Source organism: Ambystoma mexicanum, chromosome 4p, assembly GCF_040938575.1.
Source record: "Ambystoma mexicanum isolate Mex_15411 chromosome 4p, UKY_AmexF1_1, whole genome shotgun sequence".
NCBI classification, from domain to species: domain Eukaryota; kingdom Metazoa; phylum Chordata; class Amphibia; order Caudata; family Ambystomatidae; genus Ambystoma; species Ambystoma mexicanum.
The window spans coordinates 995,448,241-995,469,852 of record NC_090927.1 but is presented as its reverse complement, the minus strand read 5'-3'; the positions used below and the strand labels follow the sequence as shown (position 1 = coordinate 995,469,852).

The 21,612-nt window shown below is 47.3% G+C and overlaps 1 protein-coding gene across 1 annotated transcript in view; it reads left to right on the top strand.

Moving 5' to 3' along the window:
- Nucleotides 1-285: 285 nt before the first annotated feature.
- Nucleotides 286-21,612, top strand: part of CRYBG1 (crystallin beta-gamma domain containing 1) — a 1,845,005-nt gene continuing 1,823,678 nt past the window's right edge. The window contains exon 1 of the mRNA XM_069606577.1: nt 286-891. Within this exon, the coding sequence (XP_069462678.1) occupies nt 581-891 (311 nt within the window). The 5' untranslated portion in view covers nt 286-580. The remainder of the gene's footprint in view (nt 892-21,612) is intronic.

Below are 21,612 nucleotides of genomic sequence, written 5' to 3'. Positions count from 1 at the left end.
TACTCATAAGGCCCGTAACGGCCTGCTCCCTGTGAGTCCCATAATCTTTTGCCCCTGCGACCTCTGAGTCCAGGAGCCCTGTGTGCAAAGAGCTCGCTATGTGCTTAAGTTCTCTCTGTGCGTTGATGATCTGTGTACATACATCCGCGCGTGTTCGGCCCCACGTGCTTTGTGTCTCACCTGGTGTGCACGCATCGAGACGCGTCTGTGCGCCAACCTGTCCCTGTGCACTTGGGTCCATGCGGGGGGGTGTGCGCCTGTGCCCAGTGTCTCCCTAAGCACACGCATCATCACATGCTCGGGGATGCCTCTGCGCCCTGCGTGTGTGCGCCCGAGCCCCTGTGGCGGCACTGTGGATGCCGGGCTGCTGGCCCTGCAGGCGGCAGGCGAGGGCTCGTATTACCTGCTGCTGCTCCTCAGGTGAGCACTGGCGTCCTGACAGCGGCTGAGAGAGGGGAGAGCGGGAGAGAGCGAGGAGGCAGCCCGCCCGCTTCTGCTGCACCGCCGGTCCGCCCTGCACACGCCGTGCAGTGCCGGGAGAGCGCCCGGCTCGCAGGCTCCCACCGAGGGACCCAGCAGCATGGAGAAGGAGAAGGAGAAAAAAGGCGGGTTATTCGGGCGCCTGTTTCACCGGAGCCGGACTGTGGAGCCGCAGCCCGGCAAGGAGGAGCCGGAGACCGAGGAGAGCGGGACCCGCGGAGTGCGGAGGAGCTCGTCGGACGTGGGCCCCGCCAAGTCCCCGGTGGAGGGCGAGAGCGGCGGGCTCAAGAGGCGCAGCTTCGGCAGCTGGAGGCAGAGGAAGCACCGCAACAGCCAGGACTCGAGCTCCTCGGCCAGCGCCGGCAGCCGCTCCCCGCCGCCCGACAGCGCCTCCCTGGCCACCGGCGACAGGTGAGAGGGGGGACGGCCGGGGGTCGGTCCTTGCCGCCCAGGCGCATACACACATGTCCATGCCAACACCCCGGAGGGGAATGGGGCGCGCCCACTGCTCCGATAAGCGGGGAGCTGCAGCTGCGCAGGTGACCACTCTACCATTCATGGGCATGGCAGCCGGGATGCCCCTGCCTGGCCCAGGGGGATTATGCCATAGGGACTGGGCAGTGATATACTGGGGGCGGGGGGCGTCCACGCAAAGGTAACAGGCAACCAATAAAGAGCCTCTCGCGCGTGGGCGCACATGTGGCAGGAACCTGGGGCATCCATCACTAGTTCCATCGGCTGTCTCTTTCTGCTTGGCAACAGTTGTGGTGGTGTTTTTCGGGAGTTTCCCGTTTCTTTTGTTGGAAGTTTCCTCCGGGCTGCAAATCTCACTGTGTTGTGCGGGAGGCAGGCAGGCAAACTCGCCACACAGACTTCCCTTGACTTTCTGCCGCCATCCTTTTGTTCGTAATTTTGCTCGCGTGTGTGCTGGATACCAGTAGATAGGACGCGAGAGAGCGGATCAGAGGTCTCTTATAGCTGAGAGTCTAGCCCAGAGATGAGTGTCTTGATGGATCTTCTTAGGCTTTCAAATTTAGAAATCCAGGATTTCTAGCAGCAGAGGGCCACTGTTCCATCCAACCCACCCCCACAGATCTTTGGACCCCGCGCAGGAAATTGGAGCAGACCCAGGTCCGAACAATGCAGAAGCCGCCTTATCTGTGTGTACCATCGAGTTCTGCGATGAGGAGCGGCTGCTGTAATGAGAAAAGCAGACGTTCCATCCCCCGCCTAGGAAACCCGACACAAATAGTGCTTCCCTGCTGGGAGGGGTTGTCAAATGATGTCCCATGAATGTGCTAATATAAAGTTATTAAGTTGCAACAACGTTAAGCACTTTCTTGAATCGGTGATCTTGTGCGTTTGTTTATTACATTTATATAGCGCACAAACATCCCAAGGGCATTGAGGCGGAACTTAGTTACAGGGAAGGTACAGTTTGGAGAAGCATTTGCAGGTCAGTACATAGATGTGTAACGTGGAGGTTGATGGTTACACATTATGCAAAGAGAACAGTTTTCATGGCCTTGCGGAAGGCGGTGAGGGAGGCCCCACCGGAGGGTAGGAGGCAGGGCATTCCAATGTGAGGGTGCGAGGTAGGGGAAGCTGGAGCCACCTGCTCTGGTTCTTTTTATCAGGGGCACACAAAGCATGTTGGCATAGGGTGATCTGGTAGGTTTTGTGGAGGAGGCTGGATGGATCCTTTGTGAGAGGTAGTCTGGTTGGTGCAGTGAGGTGGATGCATTTTTGTGTCAGTGTCAGCGTTTTGAATAAGATCATTTCCTTTATTGGGAGCCAGTGAGCTGATTTCCTGGCCTCCGTGTTCCCTCTAGGAGATGAGTTGGGCTGCATGTAGCGCGTTGTTCTGGATGACTTGGAGTCTTTCCAGGTCTTTTGTGGCAGTCCCTAGGAAGAGGACATAGCAATAGTCTAGCGATGTTAGTGCAGTTTTCTTTGCGTTGATGCCCTATACAGCGTGCACTTATATATCTGTAAGCACTTTTGAAACTTTGGTATCTGCTATAGTCATGTTGTGACATTGATTCTATTTTATGATGTGCAGACGGTGGTTTTTGCCAAAGTATTTATTTATTTATTTTAATATTTATAGAGCACAGCAAACCCCTAGGCATCAGGGCGCCGGCTACTAGCAAAGCAGCGCATCAGAGAACAGTAGTCAGGAAGTGCCGGATCTGGGAAAGTAACGCGTGAAATGTCCTAGAGAAGGGGTTCTGTAGATGGGGCGCCACGGGTGAACAGCAAAGTGGGGTTTTCTGAAAACCCAATACGTTGCACTGAGATGTTAAATATGGACTCTCTGGTCTTGTCTTTGTATGTACTGTAGTTTTGAATCTATAAGACTAGTGTTTATGACGATTTTTTTTTTGTGTGGACTTTTTTTATATATAACTGATGTAACATTATGATACATGTGAAAGGTTTAAATTACATAACCAAATGGGAATATAAAAAATAAAGGAGGATACCATGTCCCGAGGTAGCCCGTGTTATGAGAGTTTTGGTATTTAGCGTCCACGTGCCCTTGTTGCCAGTGCCACTTAAATCCACTTGGGTCAGGTGACGGGAACCAAGACTTCAAATCCCAGCATGCATTCTGCTGTTCAATATAGAGTCAGGACTCGAATATTGCCCCCGTCCCGTGACACGGAGAGAGTCGTCTAGTATTCTGTACTGTGAAGAAGCACACGTGTTGCTCTACTGGAGCAGCTGGACTGTCTTGTGTCCATGTCACTGAAAAATTAACATTTCATCCATCACATCATATAAACTGCTGAGAGGCTTTATTGCAGTTAAACATTCCAAGTAGGGGCTGTGGAGGGTTGCCAACTGGCCCCATGTCATTAGTGTCTCTTGCATTTTACACAGTAGCGCTTTGCATGCTGGGACCTGTAGGGCCAGACTTCTCTTAGAAACACAAAATACATTCCACGCACAACGTGGCGAAAAACGCCGGAACATGGCTATGCTAACCACGTGGGCCAGTCTCCATGGTTAACGTCTCAGGTGGGTTGTGCTCTGGACACAGAAAGGGCAACTACCTGAGCATATTTAAAATCTAATAAGAAAGTCTGCCGACGCTTCTGATTCCCTCCCCCGCCCCCCACCCGCCCAAGCTCCCAAAGTGCCCGCACACCTTTAACAGCACAGGTAAACTTCATTTAATTCCAAGGCCAGTTGGAATTTATATACAGCCAGGGCTCGAGCCGTAAAAAGAAGTGGGTGGCCTCTGGTGCACTCATTGGGAAGTGGCGTCACGGGAAGTGAGCATATCCTACAGTGAAATACGCAATTTTAATTCAACTTCTCTTTCAGAAAGTAGAGGGGACAAATAAGTACTTGCCAAGTGCACAGATTTTCCCTTTACATTGCTGGCTGGTAAGTGAGCGCTTTGTGTGGTCTTGTGTGTATGTGTCTCGCCTTACAGCTGCAGGATCTGGGTTGGATTCCTGACTGTGGCACTGCCCGCTGCTAGTGGTTACCTTTGTGTTTTTTTTTTTAAAATTAATTAAACGCAGAAGGGAGACAGTGTCCACCAACGTAAAAAATAAGGGTGGGCGCCCTACACCATCATGGCCCCTCTGAGTGTACACAGTACTTTAAATGGGTTTGCGAAATCAAGGGGCGGCCCTGCAAAGGGGCGTGGGTAAAGGGCGCAGCCTAAAGGAGGGGCAGCTGATATAGGCAGGAGCCAACTGCCCCAAACAATACATCATTAGGCCATGCAAACATGTACTTTGGACCCTGGAGCCAGGTGTCGGGTGGTCTTGTCTGCATTCTGTAAATAAAACTGCCTCTGGTTCCGTTTCCAAATAAACTGTCTGTAAATAAATTGCTTATTGACTCGTGATATAAGTAACTTAATCAGCAAGTAAATCACCTTCATTCTGTAAATAAATGACACGGGCCCAGTGTGCATAATAGCGGGTCCCTGCTGTCAGCCAGGCATGTAAATAATCTGTAGATATCACCTCCTGGAAGGGCTAATAGTAGGCACATATTCCCTGGTTAGGCACACACTAAAAGCAGTGCCACTGTAAATGTGCTTTTGCTGGCCAAAGACAGAGCTCAAAGTGTTAATTTACCCATGCATCGTCAGCCAGCCCTCAAATCACTGAGGAGAACAACTCTGAGAAGGGGGGGGGGGAGGACGACGCATGGCACCAATGTAAACTACTAGGTGATTTGCATAAAATCATAGAGCATTGTGGGAACATAACAACAAGCACAATGTTTTACATATATCTGTGACAGTGATTCAAGCCTGCAAACTTCTGAGCACATAATGTACACTGGTTTTAGTCTTTCTTTCATTTATGATAGCACCCTACCAGTAAAGTACGTCCAACTGTGAGTTCTAAATAGATATGTGGACAGAGTTATTTTTTGGGAGTCAGGTGCCGACTGTCGTGCTTTAACAAGTAGCTTCCCTGCTTCCATTTGTTTCACACCCTGCAGGGCTCTGCCCTGGCTCACTTAAGGCCCTAGGCTGACGTCAAAAGTGTAACCGTACTTTCTTCTCTTTTTCTATAGTAGGGCCGTTCTCTGAGCTTGACCTGTAGCTTACAGGGTTTTCTTATTTTAAATTATGTATATCGCAAGTAACAATTAGCCTTTTATACATTCCCGATAACCTATTGGTCACATTATCACTACATTATAAAAAAGTTTGGGTACACACGATCATTATTTATTTATTTTTTAAAAAATGTTTATTTAAAATTTTACTACAACAAGAATACATCAGTCACAAAGCAAACACAAATTAAAAGCAGTGAACCACAATATAAGTAATAGTAGAATACACAAAAAAAGAGAGAAAAAAAACCCCTATCAATGTATACATTCCTCTTGCCAATACAGGTTTACATACAGTTATTTGCTAATACAGTTCAAGGAATGCATCCCACACCTTAACATGTATCCGCAATTTCCTCAATCGCTTATACATCACCCTTTCAATATTCGCCAAGGAAATCATCTCATAAATCCAACCATCTGCAGTTGGCGGGATCCGGGATTTCCAACCCCTCAAGATCAGTTTCTTGGACACCGAAGCTCCCCTGAACAAAAATTTCTTCTCAGACACAGAAAGATCTTCAAGCAATTCACCAGAGCTAAGAACCATCGTCTTAAAATCCAAATCAATGTTGCAATCCAGGACCCGGAAACATATACACATGTTGCAAACCTCGTGCCAAAAGCCCCGTACCCTGACACAATCCCAGAGCATATGTTCAAGAGTTCCAACATCCAAACCACAACACCAACACACATCTGAATCAGACATGCCCCCCCTCCTTTTGAGCTTCTCCGGACACCAAAACACTCTGTTAAAAACTTTAATTTGCCTAGATCGCTCACACAAATTGACCGAACAAAGCTGCACATTCGCACACATCTCATTCCACATATCAATGGTAATCTCACAATCTAATCTCCTACTCCAATCATCCACCAATCCAGTATTATCTTTGTAGCTAGCAACCATCCGGCGATACATTTTGCTCGCCACAGACTGACAATCCACCGCCATATTTTCCAAAACGTCAAATTCACTCACCTCAATCTCACCAATGCACCTTTTCAATTTCCTGTAATCCGCAACGGACACATTCTCAATATTAAACTCAGCACATATCAAAATCAATCCATTTCCCACCTCTGAAAATATCCTTAATCCAGTGAACAGCTCCAATAAACCATTCTGGCTAAAAAAAATAGGCTTGCCAGCCTCTGTGATTGATTTATCAAACCAAATCATTAATGATCAAGCACCCTTGATTTATCATGAATGTGTTCCCGTAATCCAATGATGGATGTAGGCTAAACCTTGTATCATCTCTGCACTTTTTAGGACCTGGTACTAAGGGCACATAATCCATGATGCATTCTCTGAACATGTAGTGTCACGTATTCTACAGCATTGAATTTAACTGAGACTCCCATTCAGCGCTTATAATGAAGGGCTCATTGAAGGTGATGGTCTCGGTGCCTCAGGTAGTCATTACAGGCGCATGCAAATTGATGACATGACTGCTAATATGTTTAATCAGCAAAGTCAGATGAAAGAAGGGACTGACGGAGGGCCATCTCATTTATAGATCTGAATTTTGTTCTCAGTGTAGCCCCTGATTTCCAGCCCTGGTCCAAGCAAGTCTGTGCAACTCCCCCAAACCAAACCAGGGTCCGTTCCTATGGGAACCACCACTCCCACCCCCAATGGCAGATCGATAGGGAGTGGTGCTGCACCTCAAAATAAAATTGCTGATAACAGGAGATGGGCTACACCCTGAGTTGCTTAGGTCACCAATGGACACAGACACCAAAGGGAATTTTATAGGGATCCCGACGGGGACCCCTCTTTATTTATAAAAACACTTTTAGACTTTTAGCCTTTTACCCTATGATTCCCCCAGCATGAGCACCAACTAAATGGGGGGCCTGCTGCATCAGCTCATCCTCCCTTGGAGGGGTCTCGGGGATGTAACAGCCCCCTTACCTATACTCTGGTACCACCCACATGGAGTGTGTGACAGACCAGAGGATGGCCTCTTTGGGTGGTCCCACCTGGCTAGGCGGCCTCAGGCAGGCCTCTACACTATCCTGCTACCTCACACCAGGGTGCCTGCCCTCTACCCCCTTTTACTTAATGTTGTTACATATAATGTCCCCCTACTGAACTTGTAATCCTTCATAAAATTCCCATAAAACCCTATTCCATATGTAACATCATATTCACCATATATTAATTATATATACAGACATCATTCAAAAACAAGTTTTAACCAGTTTAATGCGCTCAGCCTCATTACTGAGCTGGTACTGCAGGGCTAGAGCAGGCTACGCTCTATATATTTAAAAAGACAGGTTAATTTGCAAGTTAGGTGATACATTTAACTATAAACACCAGCCAAAATGCCCAAGCACTCAAGACCAATACTGTGTTCTAAAATCCATTTATTGTATCAAAACTGTGAAAAGGTCATAAAAAGCATACATTACAGATCCAGGGCAGACCAGGTCTCATGCAGCACTCACCCCAGCGGGTGGAAAAAGCCACACATTCTGCTCTACTCACGAGCTTCCTCAGGCTTGTGATGATTCCAAATGTTCACTTTCTCGTGTATGTATAACCTCGCAAGAGGAGTAATTGGCCCCGCCTGGCTGTGCAGCGCGCATAGCGTATGTAACGTTAACTCGGCACTAAAAAGAACTCTATGGTTCAAAGGACAGCAAATCCGCCATGTTGAAGTGTCTTAGTGCATGTATGCCCCTAAATAGGAACAGTTTATTGCCAAATTGATGTTCAACTTGTGCGTGCAATAAGCAGCTTCCGCGTGTTCCAACCACTGTGTCTCACATGAGAGGTGAAATGTGCACCTCTAATGTGAGACATAGAGTTCTTTTTAGTGACGAGTTAACGTTACATACACTATGCGCGCTGCGTTTGGAATCATCACAAGCCTGAGGAAGCTCGCGAGTCGAGCGGAACGCGTGGCGTTTTCCACCCGCTGTGGTGAGTGCTGCATGGTACCTGGTCTGGCCAGGATCTGTAATGTATGCTTTTTATGACTTTTGCACAGTTTTGATACAATAAATGGATTTTAGAACACAGTATTGGTCTTGAATGCTTGGGCATTTCGACTGGTGTTTACAGTAAAATTTATCACCTGACTTGCACCTTAACCTGTCTTTTTAAATACATATATATCACATAAATATATATATTTACATAAAACATAAGACGCTGTCACAATAGGGTGACTGCTGCAGTCAGTCACCCCCTTTACAGGACCTTCCATAGGTCTGTCTTTGGTTGCTTTGCAGGCTGGCTTCAGCACTGGATGCAGGTTGTTCCCTGTTTCTGGGGCCTGGTTCCCCATCTCTTCTTTTTACATGGGGCCTGACCCCACTCTTGTTCTTTTGTCAAGGTGGCCCTGTCCACCACATTGGGCCATCTTCACTTACCGTTCAGCCCGCACTCTTCATTACTTCTGCGCATCCTCATGCGTGAGTGGGGGTCCGGCCTCTGTCTCCTGGCGTTCACTCTGCCCTTTACAAGTATTCTGGGTGACGCCCTTTGGCTGGGTGGCCCACCCGCTCTCATTGCAGGCCTTGCAAAATGTGTAAACATCTTCAGGGTGGTCCATTAGGGTGGGGACTGCCGCATCACCATTTTTGCTTCAGGTGACGTACCCTGTACCATGGGGATGCCACTGCTACACCTGCAGCCATTTTAGCTTCAGGCAGCATCCCCTTAGCAACCTGTTGCTGCCACTGATCACAGCCCGCCCCCTCTGCAATGCGTTTTGCGATGCAAGCGGTTGGCCCCTGATCTTCATCCAGGCTGCTTTGCTGGGCGGCCCAGAGCTTTCCTTCACCAGGCTGTCAAACGGAGAAGCCCTGAACTTCCTACTTCCTCCTCTTCATCCGGGCTGGTCGGCGAGGCCACCCCGGGACTTGTATTTACTGCTCCACCCTGATGAGTGGAGGGTACTTTGCCTCTCTTCAGATCCCGAGCTGACATACACAGCCGGGAGGATTATTAGCAAGGCCTGTATCGTGGGCCACGAGGCGGGCAGACTGGGGACACAGCCCGTGCTTCTGGGCTCGTCCGGACTGGCCCCCAGGCGGGCTGACACCCGCCACAGCCCCGGAGTAGCCAAGCTGCCCCTAGCATCAGCAGCGCAGCCCTCGATTCAGTCTCTGGGGGGCTCCCACATGCTGTGCCATGGATGGATTAGGCCCTGGGGGTTCGCTCCAGGCAGTGACCCCATCAGGTACGTCTTTTTGTTTTTTTCTCTTGCTTATTCCCCCTTTGTCTGCTCCTTTCTCCAACTGTCCCTTTTTTCCAGCTGTCTTTTCTTTTAAAATCCACACTGGAAACCAGGGCCGGTCTTTGTGTCAGGCAGCTCAGGTGGCTGCCTGACATCAGTCAGCCTTTAGGGGGCGCTGCACCAGCAGTCCGCGGTGCTCGTCCGTCTCCTGAATTTGTTGTTATAGCTCACCTCAAGCCGGTGCTCCTTCAAAGCCAGGCACCATGTGCCAGCCACCCCCTTTTACAAACACAATGCAAGTCCGTCACTATCTCCCCCAACCCCTAGGCCAGCCCACATGCACCAGTCAGCCAGCCACATTAATTTAATGTTACGAAGGTATACGTATTCAGCACTGCAGCCTCGGCCCTCAGGCAGGGCAGGGCAGCAATTGGTAAATTAGCAACATTTGTTGCTTTATTCACTCACCCCCTCCCCCTGAGTGGCAGCGGTGCCCGCTGGCGCCAGCCAGGCACATGAGCGCAGATGCGGCGGGCCCTCCTCCAGGCCATGACAGTGACACAGGAATCACTGGCATTGTCAGGCCTCCGCCATAACGAGGAAAGGGGAGCGAGTGGGTGCGCAGCAAGTAAGTGTTTGGGCTTTTCTGATGTATAGGTGCAATGTGTTCCCAATTGCTCTTGCTAGTGGCTGCAGCTACACGATTCTCATATGCTGCCTTAAAATGGACCAGAAATGCAAAAAGCCATCACAAGGCCTGACCTATGAACGCAATAGATTTGCTGAATTCTTTCAACATGGTGTAAAATGTATACAACATGGCGAGGTTTTTGAAATGTGTTCGAGTTCGGAAATTGCAAACATGTGCAGGTCCCCAGGACCAGGAGTGCAACATTAGGGTCATACATTTGATTTTTTTTAAAGGCGACCTTTCATTAAGTTTAGCCAGTAATGAGTTGTGGCTGAGGACTACTGCTTGTGGGAATCAAATTTCCATGCCTCACCTTAAGATGCATGGCGTGCGCGACCCAACTTGAGTGTTTGAGGAAAGAATGTCCCGGTCTGAATGCAGTTGCTCCCTTGATTTCTATGCAAGTTCCAGGTCATGTAAAGGGATGTTGGACCGTGGTTTCTCAGCAATTGTCCAGTTGCAGTGGAATACTTTCCCAATACTGATCTGTGATGCACCTGCACCGAGCAGGACAAATACCTTCTTATAGTGTTACGGAAACCCTGCATGTTCTGACCCGACCTGGCTTTGGCAGGCAGAGAAATAATGTTTAGTGTCCTTTCACTCTGGACCAAGCTCCCTTCCACTCTTGGAGCCATTCCGGGGTTATCTTTTTTCCACTCTGTCCTCAATAACGAGTGCTTTGAGTCAAACTCGTGTCCCTCTTGATTTGGCAGCCCCTTTCCTTTCTCTTGGCTTTGTTTTATGACATAATGTCATCTGTTGATCGGTGCCTGGAGAGGGTTCAGGTTCAAAATAAGGCGGTATATAAATGTTCTTATTAATTAATTCATTCATTCATCCATTCACCGACCCCGAATGTAGAACCCCCTCATGATAGCTCAGGGATATGCAGCCGTTGGCTCTCCAGATGTTTAGACACCAAATACCATCCTACCTAATCAGCATAGTCCACTGTGAGGGATCGTGGGAGTCGGAGTCCCAAACATCTGGAGAGACACAGTGTGCATAGCCCTGTGATAGCTGGCAGCAACTGTAGAATAACCTTGACATGCAACTCTACTGATGCTCTGCTCTCTACTCTGGTACTGCTTTCCCTGAGACTCATGTAACTGACACTAGGCAACTCGGGCCTCTTCCTACCTGCTCTCTCCCAGCAACCTATGGCTCACCAAAATACAGCCTAGCGTCCTTAAGCATTGGAGCATTAATAAGTTACCAGGCAGGGGACCACTCAGCAGCTGTGGCTACAGCATCAAAAGGCAACGGATAGAAGGACATTGAGCATTTGCAGAAGCCTGGTCATTCACTGATCAGTCACGCTCCTGGATTGCAGCATTCACTGTGCTGTTTGGTAAAGCGGAAAAGTGTCTTTAGTGAAAGTAGAGTAACACAAATGCGCATGTGTGTTAATACAGCAAAATGGGAAAAGCCGTGCAATTTCACCAAAATTGCGCAGATGGTTGGAGAACATCCGAACACACATGCCAAATCTGGTGACCTTCGAAGGATGTGGTCAATTACAAAACAAAGTAAGGACATATGTGTTTGCATTGTGTGTTCCATAGACCCACACAAGTGTGCTTTTGGAATGCGAAATGTGCTGTTCAGTTTTCGAGAATTAGTGCATGGTGCTTTCCGCATACATTTTTAACATTGAATAAGCCAATGAGGTTTTTATTTTATGTTTTCAAAATGTCTATATTTCACACCAGCGCCAAATAAAATATGAAATGGGGAGAAAATAGAAACATTTAGAAGGTCTGGAATGAAAATAATTATGTCTCGGAATTGTAAAAGTTATCTAAAAAGAGAAACTGCTTTTATGCCTGCATGAGATTGTCATGCAGGCATAAAACCAAAGGATTCCCATAAAATGCGCCCGGCATTTACACCTGGTAAATAGCAGGTGCAATCCATAGGCATCCATTGTAAAACAACGCCAGCAACGCATTGCTTTCAGGCAGCAAAGAGGAGGGTAAAAGTGAAGAGAAAAGATGATTTTGCGTTCATTCACTCTCACGATTGCATGATTACACTCTGCTTGTGAGTGTGGAGAATTGTATGTAGGGTGCAGCAACATTTAAGTGCAAGAGTTGGTGGTCTCCTGCATGCAATTAGCATATGGTATAATTTGACCCCCCCCTGGGGGCATGTGGCGATGGCCCGTGGTGAAGGTGATCTTGGCAGCTCCTTTGGCGGCTGCTGCTGGCCTGTTGGTTGGTGGTGACAGGTGGGTAGGAGTGCGCTCGTGCCACCGCCTAACTAAGGGCCTCCTAGCTAAAGCCTCTAGATATAGTCTACCATGGTCTCAGGAGGGGCCTTGCCCCCCACTGTTGGCTTGTGATGGGGCCACTCTGCTGTGGGCTGTTCCCTTTGTGTGCAGGCACATGGCAGTTTGCAGGTTATTAAACCTCTCTGCCTCCACACACGCATGGCTGCACGCGGAGAAAGGTGCGCATGGTCGCAGGCACCGGGCTCAGTATCGGCCATCGCTGGCGCCCACGACAATCTGTGTTCAGGTTTGTGCAAGTGTGTGTGTACTGGTGGTGTGTTCACCTACGGTACCCTCTGCTACCAGCCCTGCAAGCATTGTTGATTTAAGAAAGGCCCTGCGCTGCCTGTTTTGTCTACGCCCGCTATGGTTCATTTTCTTCTGCCATTATGAATACAGTACAGACCTTGCATGTTTTTGGTGCCAGTTGGGGTTGGTTTTTATACTGAATTTGTATCCACTTGTGCCTATTGTCTGAGCATACTGGTCATTCATGGGGTCTGGAATAAAGAGCTTTTCTCCATTAAGTATATGATCCATGCATGTTTTGGGTGCCAAATATCTGTGGGGCTTCTGCAGTAATGGTCTTCTGCGGGTGTAAGTTGAACATTGTGTTGCCTTGGCCCATTGTGGTGAGTTGTATTCAGCCCATATGTGTGTTGTTCACCTGCGACCACTGTGAACTGTGCATAATTGTATTTAACGTGTTTGTGCCAGAGTATGCTGTTTGTCATGGTGGTGTCTTGCATGTGCATGTATAATATTGAAATGTGCAAGCAAGTATTGCCATACCGCTGAGTGGTGGGCACACAGGAAGAGGACACCAGGATATGGTCCCAATACGGTTTTATTTACAACAAAACTTGAAACCAGCCCTAAAACCTTCACCTCGATGTACAATGTCTGGTTAGTCTTGGCCTAGAGTGCGTCACAGAGAGTGTTTTATGGCAGTGCACATTAGCCACCTCTGACTCTACGACATACATATATTGATTGACTACAAGTTTAACCCTTCTGTCCTTTCTGACGTTCCAAAGTATATAAACTACGCATCCCCAAGAACCCAAAACCAATCAACGCTGCGGCCATTCATCACAGCAGCCTACATTAGCATAGACGATAAACTTGCATTGATTCGGGCTTGTTAAGGTGTTCTGAACGCCATTAATGCACACACATAATACAGGTAACATTCTAAGACTGTCACCTAGTGTCTAATGTATGCATTTTCTATTGCATTTGTATTTCCATCAGGTTCTTAATGAAGTGCCCTATTTACAACATTTGTAAAACATTTTTCTGGTTGTCATTTTTAGGGCTCGGGGTGAGGGGGCGCCAATGATGCTTCCCGCCTGGGTTGCAATCTGGTGTAAGACCGGCCCTGCTGGAAACTTTTCTCTCCTGCGAAGCCCATTCCAGGGCAGTGGACTTCTGTGCCATTGTTCGCCTTTCTTCTGCTCTTAACATTCCATCCAGCCGTATGCTGGGCTGGATGGACTCTTCCAAACTAAACACATACACCTAGATACGGAAAGCACATTACCCATTAAATAAAATGCTTTTGTTACCCTGGTGTATGTGTCTTTATTTCCAGGTGTTCCCTTCGGGGACAAGCACATAGCCCCCAATAACTGGGCCCCATGGGGCTATGAGCTACAGTAGAGACCCATTCCTAATTGACATACAATATCTTCCCCATAATAACTGTGAGGGCACAGACAATTAAAACAACTTTACTTGCACGTGGCTGGGTATCAGCAGCGGTGCTCTTTTCTTGTGAGAGGTTCAGTGTGACAGCATATACCGTGACCACGAAGCTCCTGGGTCTACAGCGTTTCCAATCTGATATATGACCTTGTGTTTTTTTATTATTTATTTACTTATTTAGTTTGTTTAAGTTTTGGCCCATAGGGGTGGGCTGAGTTATCTCTCTACAAGATAGTCCATATTTAACTGTATACGCCTTGGCCAAGAATTCAGCAATTTGATATTATTACGGTGGTATTGCGTATTATTATGGTGGTGATTCAGCATAGTGAAAAAGCATTGTAACATAATATAATATAACTTTTATAAGAAAAAACCTTGCTATGGAAAGTATATGTGGGCATGGTGCTTTTTTTCTGAAGTTTGTGGATAGATAAAAATATGCAGTAGCTTGGTCTCCTAGCCTGGTTTATCTAAACATGCCCATGTTAAGGTGAAGCAAACCAGTTATTTCTGACTTGAAAAACCGCTCTGTGAAAGATGATGGATTTATTGCATCTTCTAAGCGGCAAGTTATCTAAATTCTTGTCACATCTGCGTGATTTAAAACAGGCATTTCTGCCTGCGAGGCAGCCTTCCCAAAGGTAAAGGGTTAACATATATTGAGCATCCCCTGGTGCAATAAAAAAGTCTTAACCTAGAGTGCCCTCGGCCACACATTTTATAAGTGTTAGCACCCCAGAACAAAGCCCTGACATAAAGTACTTCCATTGTCCCATTAGATTTAATTTTCTATAGAAAATACACAGACTAGTAGTAAACCCTTTTTAATTTCATTGCGATGATCTGCAAATGCAATCTATAGAAAGAAGTTGTATATGAATAGGGGGAACATGCTTAATTATAGACCAGCCGATTGCCAAAACGGTTGGCGTCCCACCGACTACTTTTGCAGGGCCTGGTAGTGTTTTGGCTGCTGCAGCCAGCATTAAAATCGCATTTTCTGAAGGAGGCAGGCCTCCCTCCAGCAGCTAGTGGAGCCTTGACCAAAACATTCCTTTTCGGTGAGACGAGCGGCTGTTACTGAGCTGCAGAGTTCATGGAAAGGTGTCCGCAGGCCCAGCTGAAGAAAATAAAGTGGTTAGATGGCCCTGAGTAGACCTATTTTATGAGCAGAGTCGTCAGCAGTGGAAGCTGTGTTCAGCTGCTTTGACATCACAGTAGTACTGTTGGTTTTGCGCTGCTGTCATGTCATCGCAGAAATCAAGTGCTTCTATGATTTAGTACTGGTAGCGGCACTGTACTAAATTCCATTAAGAAAAACATGCCATCTTCCTGTTATTTGCCCCCACACGTATCTCCAACAATGAAGAGACCCATTGCAGCTAAGTGAATATTCTCGTAACAGCGCCACGATGCCCCAGGGCTGCCTGTGCGCTATATAAATTCAAATAAATAAATATATATGTTTCTAGAAGAGAAGAGTGACATAAAATGCCAGACTCGTCTTCAAAACTGTGCTTTTGTGTAGGCATGGCAAAGGCACTCAGCAGGCGCTGCCATAGTGGTATTCACTGGCTATTTATGGTAGCAGGTGCGACATGGTGTAGGTAAATGGGCATCTAATAGCAGCGCCTGGCAAATGCCTAATACTTATACACAAACCAAAACTGTTGGCTTTGCCAATGCTTGTTTTTAACAGGATTTCACTGAAGGACACGCGTGGTGCTTATAAATGGTGTCTGAAGCCAGACCTGCTTAAGACATTTTTATCACACAAGTAGCACGATTACAACTCCACTGAAGTGATTAACTCTCAGAAGATTGCGTTGAAAGTACAAAGTTGGATGGTAAGACTTGATTAAAGTGAGTTCGAGGAGGTATTTTGGGTGGGGGGGAGCAAGGAACTGGGTGGGAATGGCCATAAGGATTAGCATGGCCATAGGCAGTCATTGATTGGGCAAATAAGCAAACAACACCTCCAAGCTGACATGATTTTATCACCCCCTGTCTCCAGAACCTTGCCTCCACCCCCACAGGAGAGTCCATGACACACCCCAACGGGGGCTGTGGTAGGGGTAGGGAAAGCATGTGCCCATCACTGTACAACCGAGATGAGAGCAGGCAACAACCCCTGCAGTAGGCGGCTGCTCACAATTGCCAACACAGGAGAGGTTTACCAATGTCACATATTTATATTGATAGTCCATTGCTCACAATTGCCATTAACCCTTGGTGTGCATTTAAAAAGACAAGTACCTTGTATAACACATCAATACAGTAGTTTAAATAGATGCCCCACACTTAGTAATCGTGTGCAAAGCCATCTAACATCCCTTAGTAATGATCACTCAATGAATGTGTTTTACACTATTATATCAAATCTTTGTAATTAGGAGAAATATTTAATAAAGAAACATCATCACTATACACAACACACCTAGAATGCAATAAACCATGAATCGAAAAGTTGAACCATTGTCATTGCCTCCACTTCAAATCAAGACTAAGACTGATCAACCTTCTCCAAGAAATCAGTCACCTTAAAAAACAACTACCTGCTTCACCAGGTTGTGATAGGCAACCTCAAAGAATATGCTAGTCAATCTAGCACCTCCCTCACCATATCATGATAGGCAATCTCATAGAGGCCTCAGCCTCAATCAATAATCAAGACCATTCTCAATATGATATCAAATGCAGGGTAAAAGAGGCCACTTATATTCACTAACGTAGATGGTAGGGAGTTGAAGAGGACTGGAAAAAGCTGGATGCCTTGAAAAGAAGCCCCAATTCAAAATAAAAATGGAAAATAGAAACATTTGGAAACACTCCCAAAAGACATCTATTAATGCATCATGGCCTTTTCATCACAAATGCATTCTCCTCCTTCTTGGAGACTTCAACATCCACATGGATGTTTCCCGTCCCTCCTCTGGACTCTTTCGCAACCTTTGCGACTCTCTCTAACTCTCTATTCTCCCCTCTGGCCCAACTCACTCTGCAGGGCACCCTCTGGATGCTCTGATCTCTTCAGACCTTCCCCTTTCGATCCCTCTCACCATGCCTCTCTCCTGGAGTGATCACTTTCTCCTTTCCTCCCAGCTCACCCTCTCTATCCCGCAGGCCAAGCCAACTTCATCACTGCCACCCACCTTCTGGGTCATCTGACCCATGAAGGGCGTGTCAGTTGAGGCTTTTGCTGCCACTTTCTCACCACCCCCCTGCCCCCTTTGGCCGACTCGCACCCTGACACAGCCCTTTCCATGCTCCACTCTGCAATATCTGATACTCTTGATGTTCTTGCCCCTGTCATGAGGATCCGCCTGAAGCCCAAAGCCAAGAGCAACTCCTGGTACGAAGACCTGCTCTCCAACCTTGACTCCAACACCCCCTGTGTCCTCATCTTACTTGATCTCTCTTCTGCCTTTGACATGATCAACCATGCCATCCTGCTCAACCGTCTCTGTGATAACCTGGGGATCACCGGTCAGGCCCTGGCGTGGCTGACCTCTTTCCTCTCTGATCGACCGTCCCAGGTTCAAATCTGGTCCTTTCTCTCCTCTCCTCTATCTCTATTTCTACCTGCGGTGTCTCCCAGGGGTCTAACCTCTCTCCCTGGCTGTTCAACCAATACCTGGCACTTCTTGCCCACCGCATTGCCGCGCTCTGCCCCAACTTCCAGTGCTACACGGATGACACTCAGCTCATTTTCAGGCTACCCTTAGCCACCTCTTCTTCTCCCTCTCTCATCTCTGACTGCCGGTCCACCATCCAGGAGTGGTGTGCCGCCAATGATCCCTGCCTTAATCCAAGTAAGACAGAGATTCTCCTCATCGGCACACCCGCTCCCTCCTTTCCTGTCACTCTCTGGCCGGCCTCTCTTGGCCCTCTTCCTGCTCCCACCTGTGAGGCTAAAAACCTCGGGGTCATCTTCGACTTCACACACTCCTTCTTTCCTCACATCTCTGACATCTCTAAGAAATCACACTACCAGCTGCACCTCCTCAGAGGTATTCTTCCTTTCCTCTCCTTCCCCCAGAAGCTCACTGTCTCCAGAGCTCTGGTTCTCTCTAGGCTGGACTATTGCAACAGCCTCTTTCTAAATCTGCCTGCTTCTACTCTCCGCCCTCTGCAACTCATCCAGAACAGGACTGCAAGACTTGTCCTTGGCCTCAAGCCCACGGATCGTATCTCTCAGGACTGAAATCTCTGCATTGGCTCCCAGTGGCTGTGAGGATTAATTTCAAAACCTGCTGCATTTTCCACAACGCCTTCTGGGGCCTGGGGCCTCATTATCCTCAATCTCTCTTCCTAAATATCTTCCTTCTCGAGCTCTTAGCTCATCCGCCTCCAACTCCCTCAGGGTCGGTCACTTCTCCAAGCAACGAGTTGGTGGTAGATCTCCTTCTTCGACTGGGGCCTCCCTCGGGAACAGCCTGCCTGCCTCCCTGAAACTCGAGGAGAATCGTCTCCGGTTCCGGAAGCACTTCAAAACCTTTCGCTTTGCTTCTGCTTTTTCTCCTCCTCTCGAACTCCTGGCTGCTATTGAAACTGCACTGGTCACCTGGCCACCATCTGATCTCCAGCCAAGGTCCCCTCCCCCGCCAGTTGCACACCTGCACTGCCTTCCTGGCAACCCCCGCACTTGGGGACTGCTTTTGTGTATCCCTACAGTCCCACTACCAGCACCTGACACCTGATGTCTGCACTTACCGATGCACTCGCCACCTGCTGGCTATACTTTATACTTAGTATTTATTTATTCTATTATCCTATGTACTGTACTGTCCCCCTCCCCCTGCCCCCAGCGCACTTTCCTCCTTCCCCTGTACTTGCGTGATCTGAATGACACCTGGCCTAGTAGGGTCATTGTCCGTGTACCCTCCCTTCCCCCTCCCTTGCCTCGTCGCGCCTTTAAACACTTGTGTATAGGTGCGTCTGAAATGCCATATCATATATCGTATCATAAATGAGGATAGAGTGCTTTAAAAATAATTAAATGTCCATTGGACTCACTGATGCTCCGCATATGGCTAATCCAGCATTAGGTGTCTGCTCTTGGGCCTTAGGCTGTAAGCTGGATAAGGTGCCTTAGAGAAAAGTACAATTCTGCCCCAAGCAGCTCAAAAGAAATTTCATGTTCAAAACAAATCAAAATAGTCAGAACCCATTTGAGGGCTTCAAAAATTAGGAGGGGGATCAACCCTCCCATCTGGGAAGCCTTGCTGCTTTTTCCCGTCGCCTGCCTCTGTCTTCCTGCCAGCTCTCTCGAACAGCAGTTCTCAGCGGTTGAACTCGCCCTGGTATATACCCTCTGGGCTCCCTATGTTCAAGCCTTTCCACGCCTTCTCTCCCTATCCTTCAGTGGCAACTAGGAATTTTGCCAATCATGGATTTTCAGCTGACATTATTGTATTTGTGCACAGACTAGTCAAGGACCATTCTGTCCTTCATTGGCATTTAGGGATTCTGCCAAAGGTTGTATTTTTAGCCAACTATACAAGTGCACTTGACCAGCCAAGGATAATTCCCTGCCCTTCAATTGTATTTATGGTTTTTGCCAAAAACTGTATTTTTAGCAGAAATCGCCCTTCTTGTGCACAGCATGACACAGGACATGGCCCTGTACTTCAACTGCAATTAGGAAATGTTCAGGAACTTGCCAGCAAACAGTTTCCTGTTTAAAACTACATTATAGATCTACAAAAGGACTGCATTCCGTAGTTCAGTGTTTGACGTATTTTATGTTTTGTGTTTTACGAGTAAATTGGCTTCCTTCCCGGGGAAGCAAATGCAGAGTTACAGTGTACCCAGAATGTACTGATCTCAAGGTCGCTGTCGCACAGCTCGGATGAATGAAAACCCCCCCACTATACTTGCATTTTAGCAAAAAGTCGTGCTTAACGTGGAAAAGCAAATCTTGCAGCCTGCATTTAAATGTGTTTTCATTGCGCTGTTGTATATAGGTGTGGTTGAGGCCCTCTAGCAGTCACCCCAATGATCAGCAGGGACATTTGGGCTGATCAAAGACTCCCCGCCACAAAAATGGAAGACTCGGCCATGGGGCAAAGTTACTACCTTTTATTATCAAACAAATTGACGGGGCTCGCACCAGAAAAAAGCAGGTATCCTCCAGAGCTCTCGTCTTCTAAGCATGTGCCAGCTGTTTTTTTCCCAGTGTGACATCACGAGTTCAGGTTCTATCCCAGAAACCTATCCCACATTTACATTGGGCAATTTGGGTAAGCTACATATAGAAGATATACATGTTAGTTCTACAATTGGATAGATGTATCTAGTGGCCCTTCCTAGGACCACCTCTACTGGTGTCAATCTACAATGTTGCAGGGTCGCAGAGAGACCATTGGACCTTGCAACAAAGTATATCCCCCACGTGTAAGATGAATCTGGATTGGGCAGAATGTGTCCTCCCATCCCTGGGACCCTAAACAGTTACCAGACATTAGTGTACCTCTTCAAGGCAATGGGCGTGAACATGAAGGTGCAACGTGTTCCCTAATATTATCATCTCTGATCACCTAAGCCTGGGAGAGTGCATTCAGTTCGCAGTTTGTGGGCAACTCTTGTAACTTTTCCCCCTCTAGTTCAATGGGAACAGTCCTTCATTTACCTCCATTGAATGGACATAGTTCTGTTTGACTGGGTCACATGTGTTGAGACCACAAAACTAAGCTCCCTTGCCTGTAATTATGAGGATTTTCGCCTGAAGTTCTGCATGTGGCTCATTTTCTTAGTAACTGGAACTTTGCATCTCCACTTGTACTTGGCTGTGCGCCTTGTTTCTGCCAACCTCTGACTGTGGCGATCATATCAGTTTTTCCAAGTACCCAAAGCCTATCTCTCCTTTGCCATCCATTTCAGAGACCTATAGCTTCTACATCCTTCCTTATGGCTTCTCCATGTTAGTAGCAGTCAAGCATGTGCAAGCTAAATATATGGATTCTTTGCATCTTGAGGTTTCAGCTTTGGTGAAAGATGTGATTATAGAACTATGTATGTGTGTTAGTCCTCTACCTGCGTGGGTTACGCATGTGTTTTGTGCATATATGGAATAAACTAGTGCATGTTTGTGTAACTTCATGAATGAATATGTACTTCATGTATAATGCGGCTACGTTGTGATGTCTGTGATGACGTTATTGATTTCTGGCTTTGAAGTCAGTCGACATGCTCGATCGATGTCCATTTCATATCGATCGACCAAATCATCGATTGGGTATGATCTGAACAGCTGTCTCAGAGAATAACGCTTCTCACACCTGCGATACTTCGATGATTGCAGTGATGGGCCTAGGAGTGAGGTACATCTGTTGTTTCTCTGCCTACGTGTTGAGTCGTGTGGGGGCATGACAGTCAGATTTGGCCCTGCGTCTACACTGTGCATTTAATCAAAAATGCATGCCTAACATGGACAAGCAAATCTTGCGGACTGCATTTAAACGTGTTTTCATCGCACTGTGCATTTCAGTAAACATGAACGTTCTGTTTGGGGTTCAAATTCTTGGCTAATATGGGCAGACCTAGAAAATACATGTCAAAGCTTTGTGTCCCTCCTTATATGCCTTTTCTCCCTAGCTTTACTCCAATGCAAAAGTTTTGGCATATATGTGGCACTTTAGTGATTTAAATATTTTATG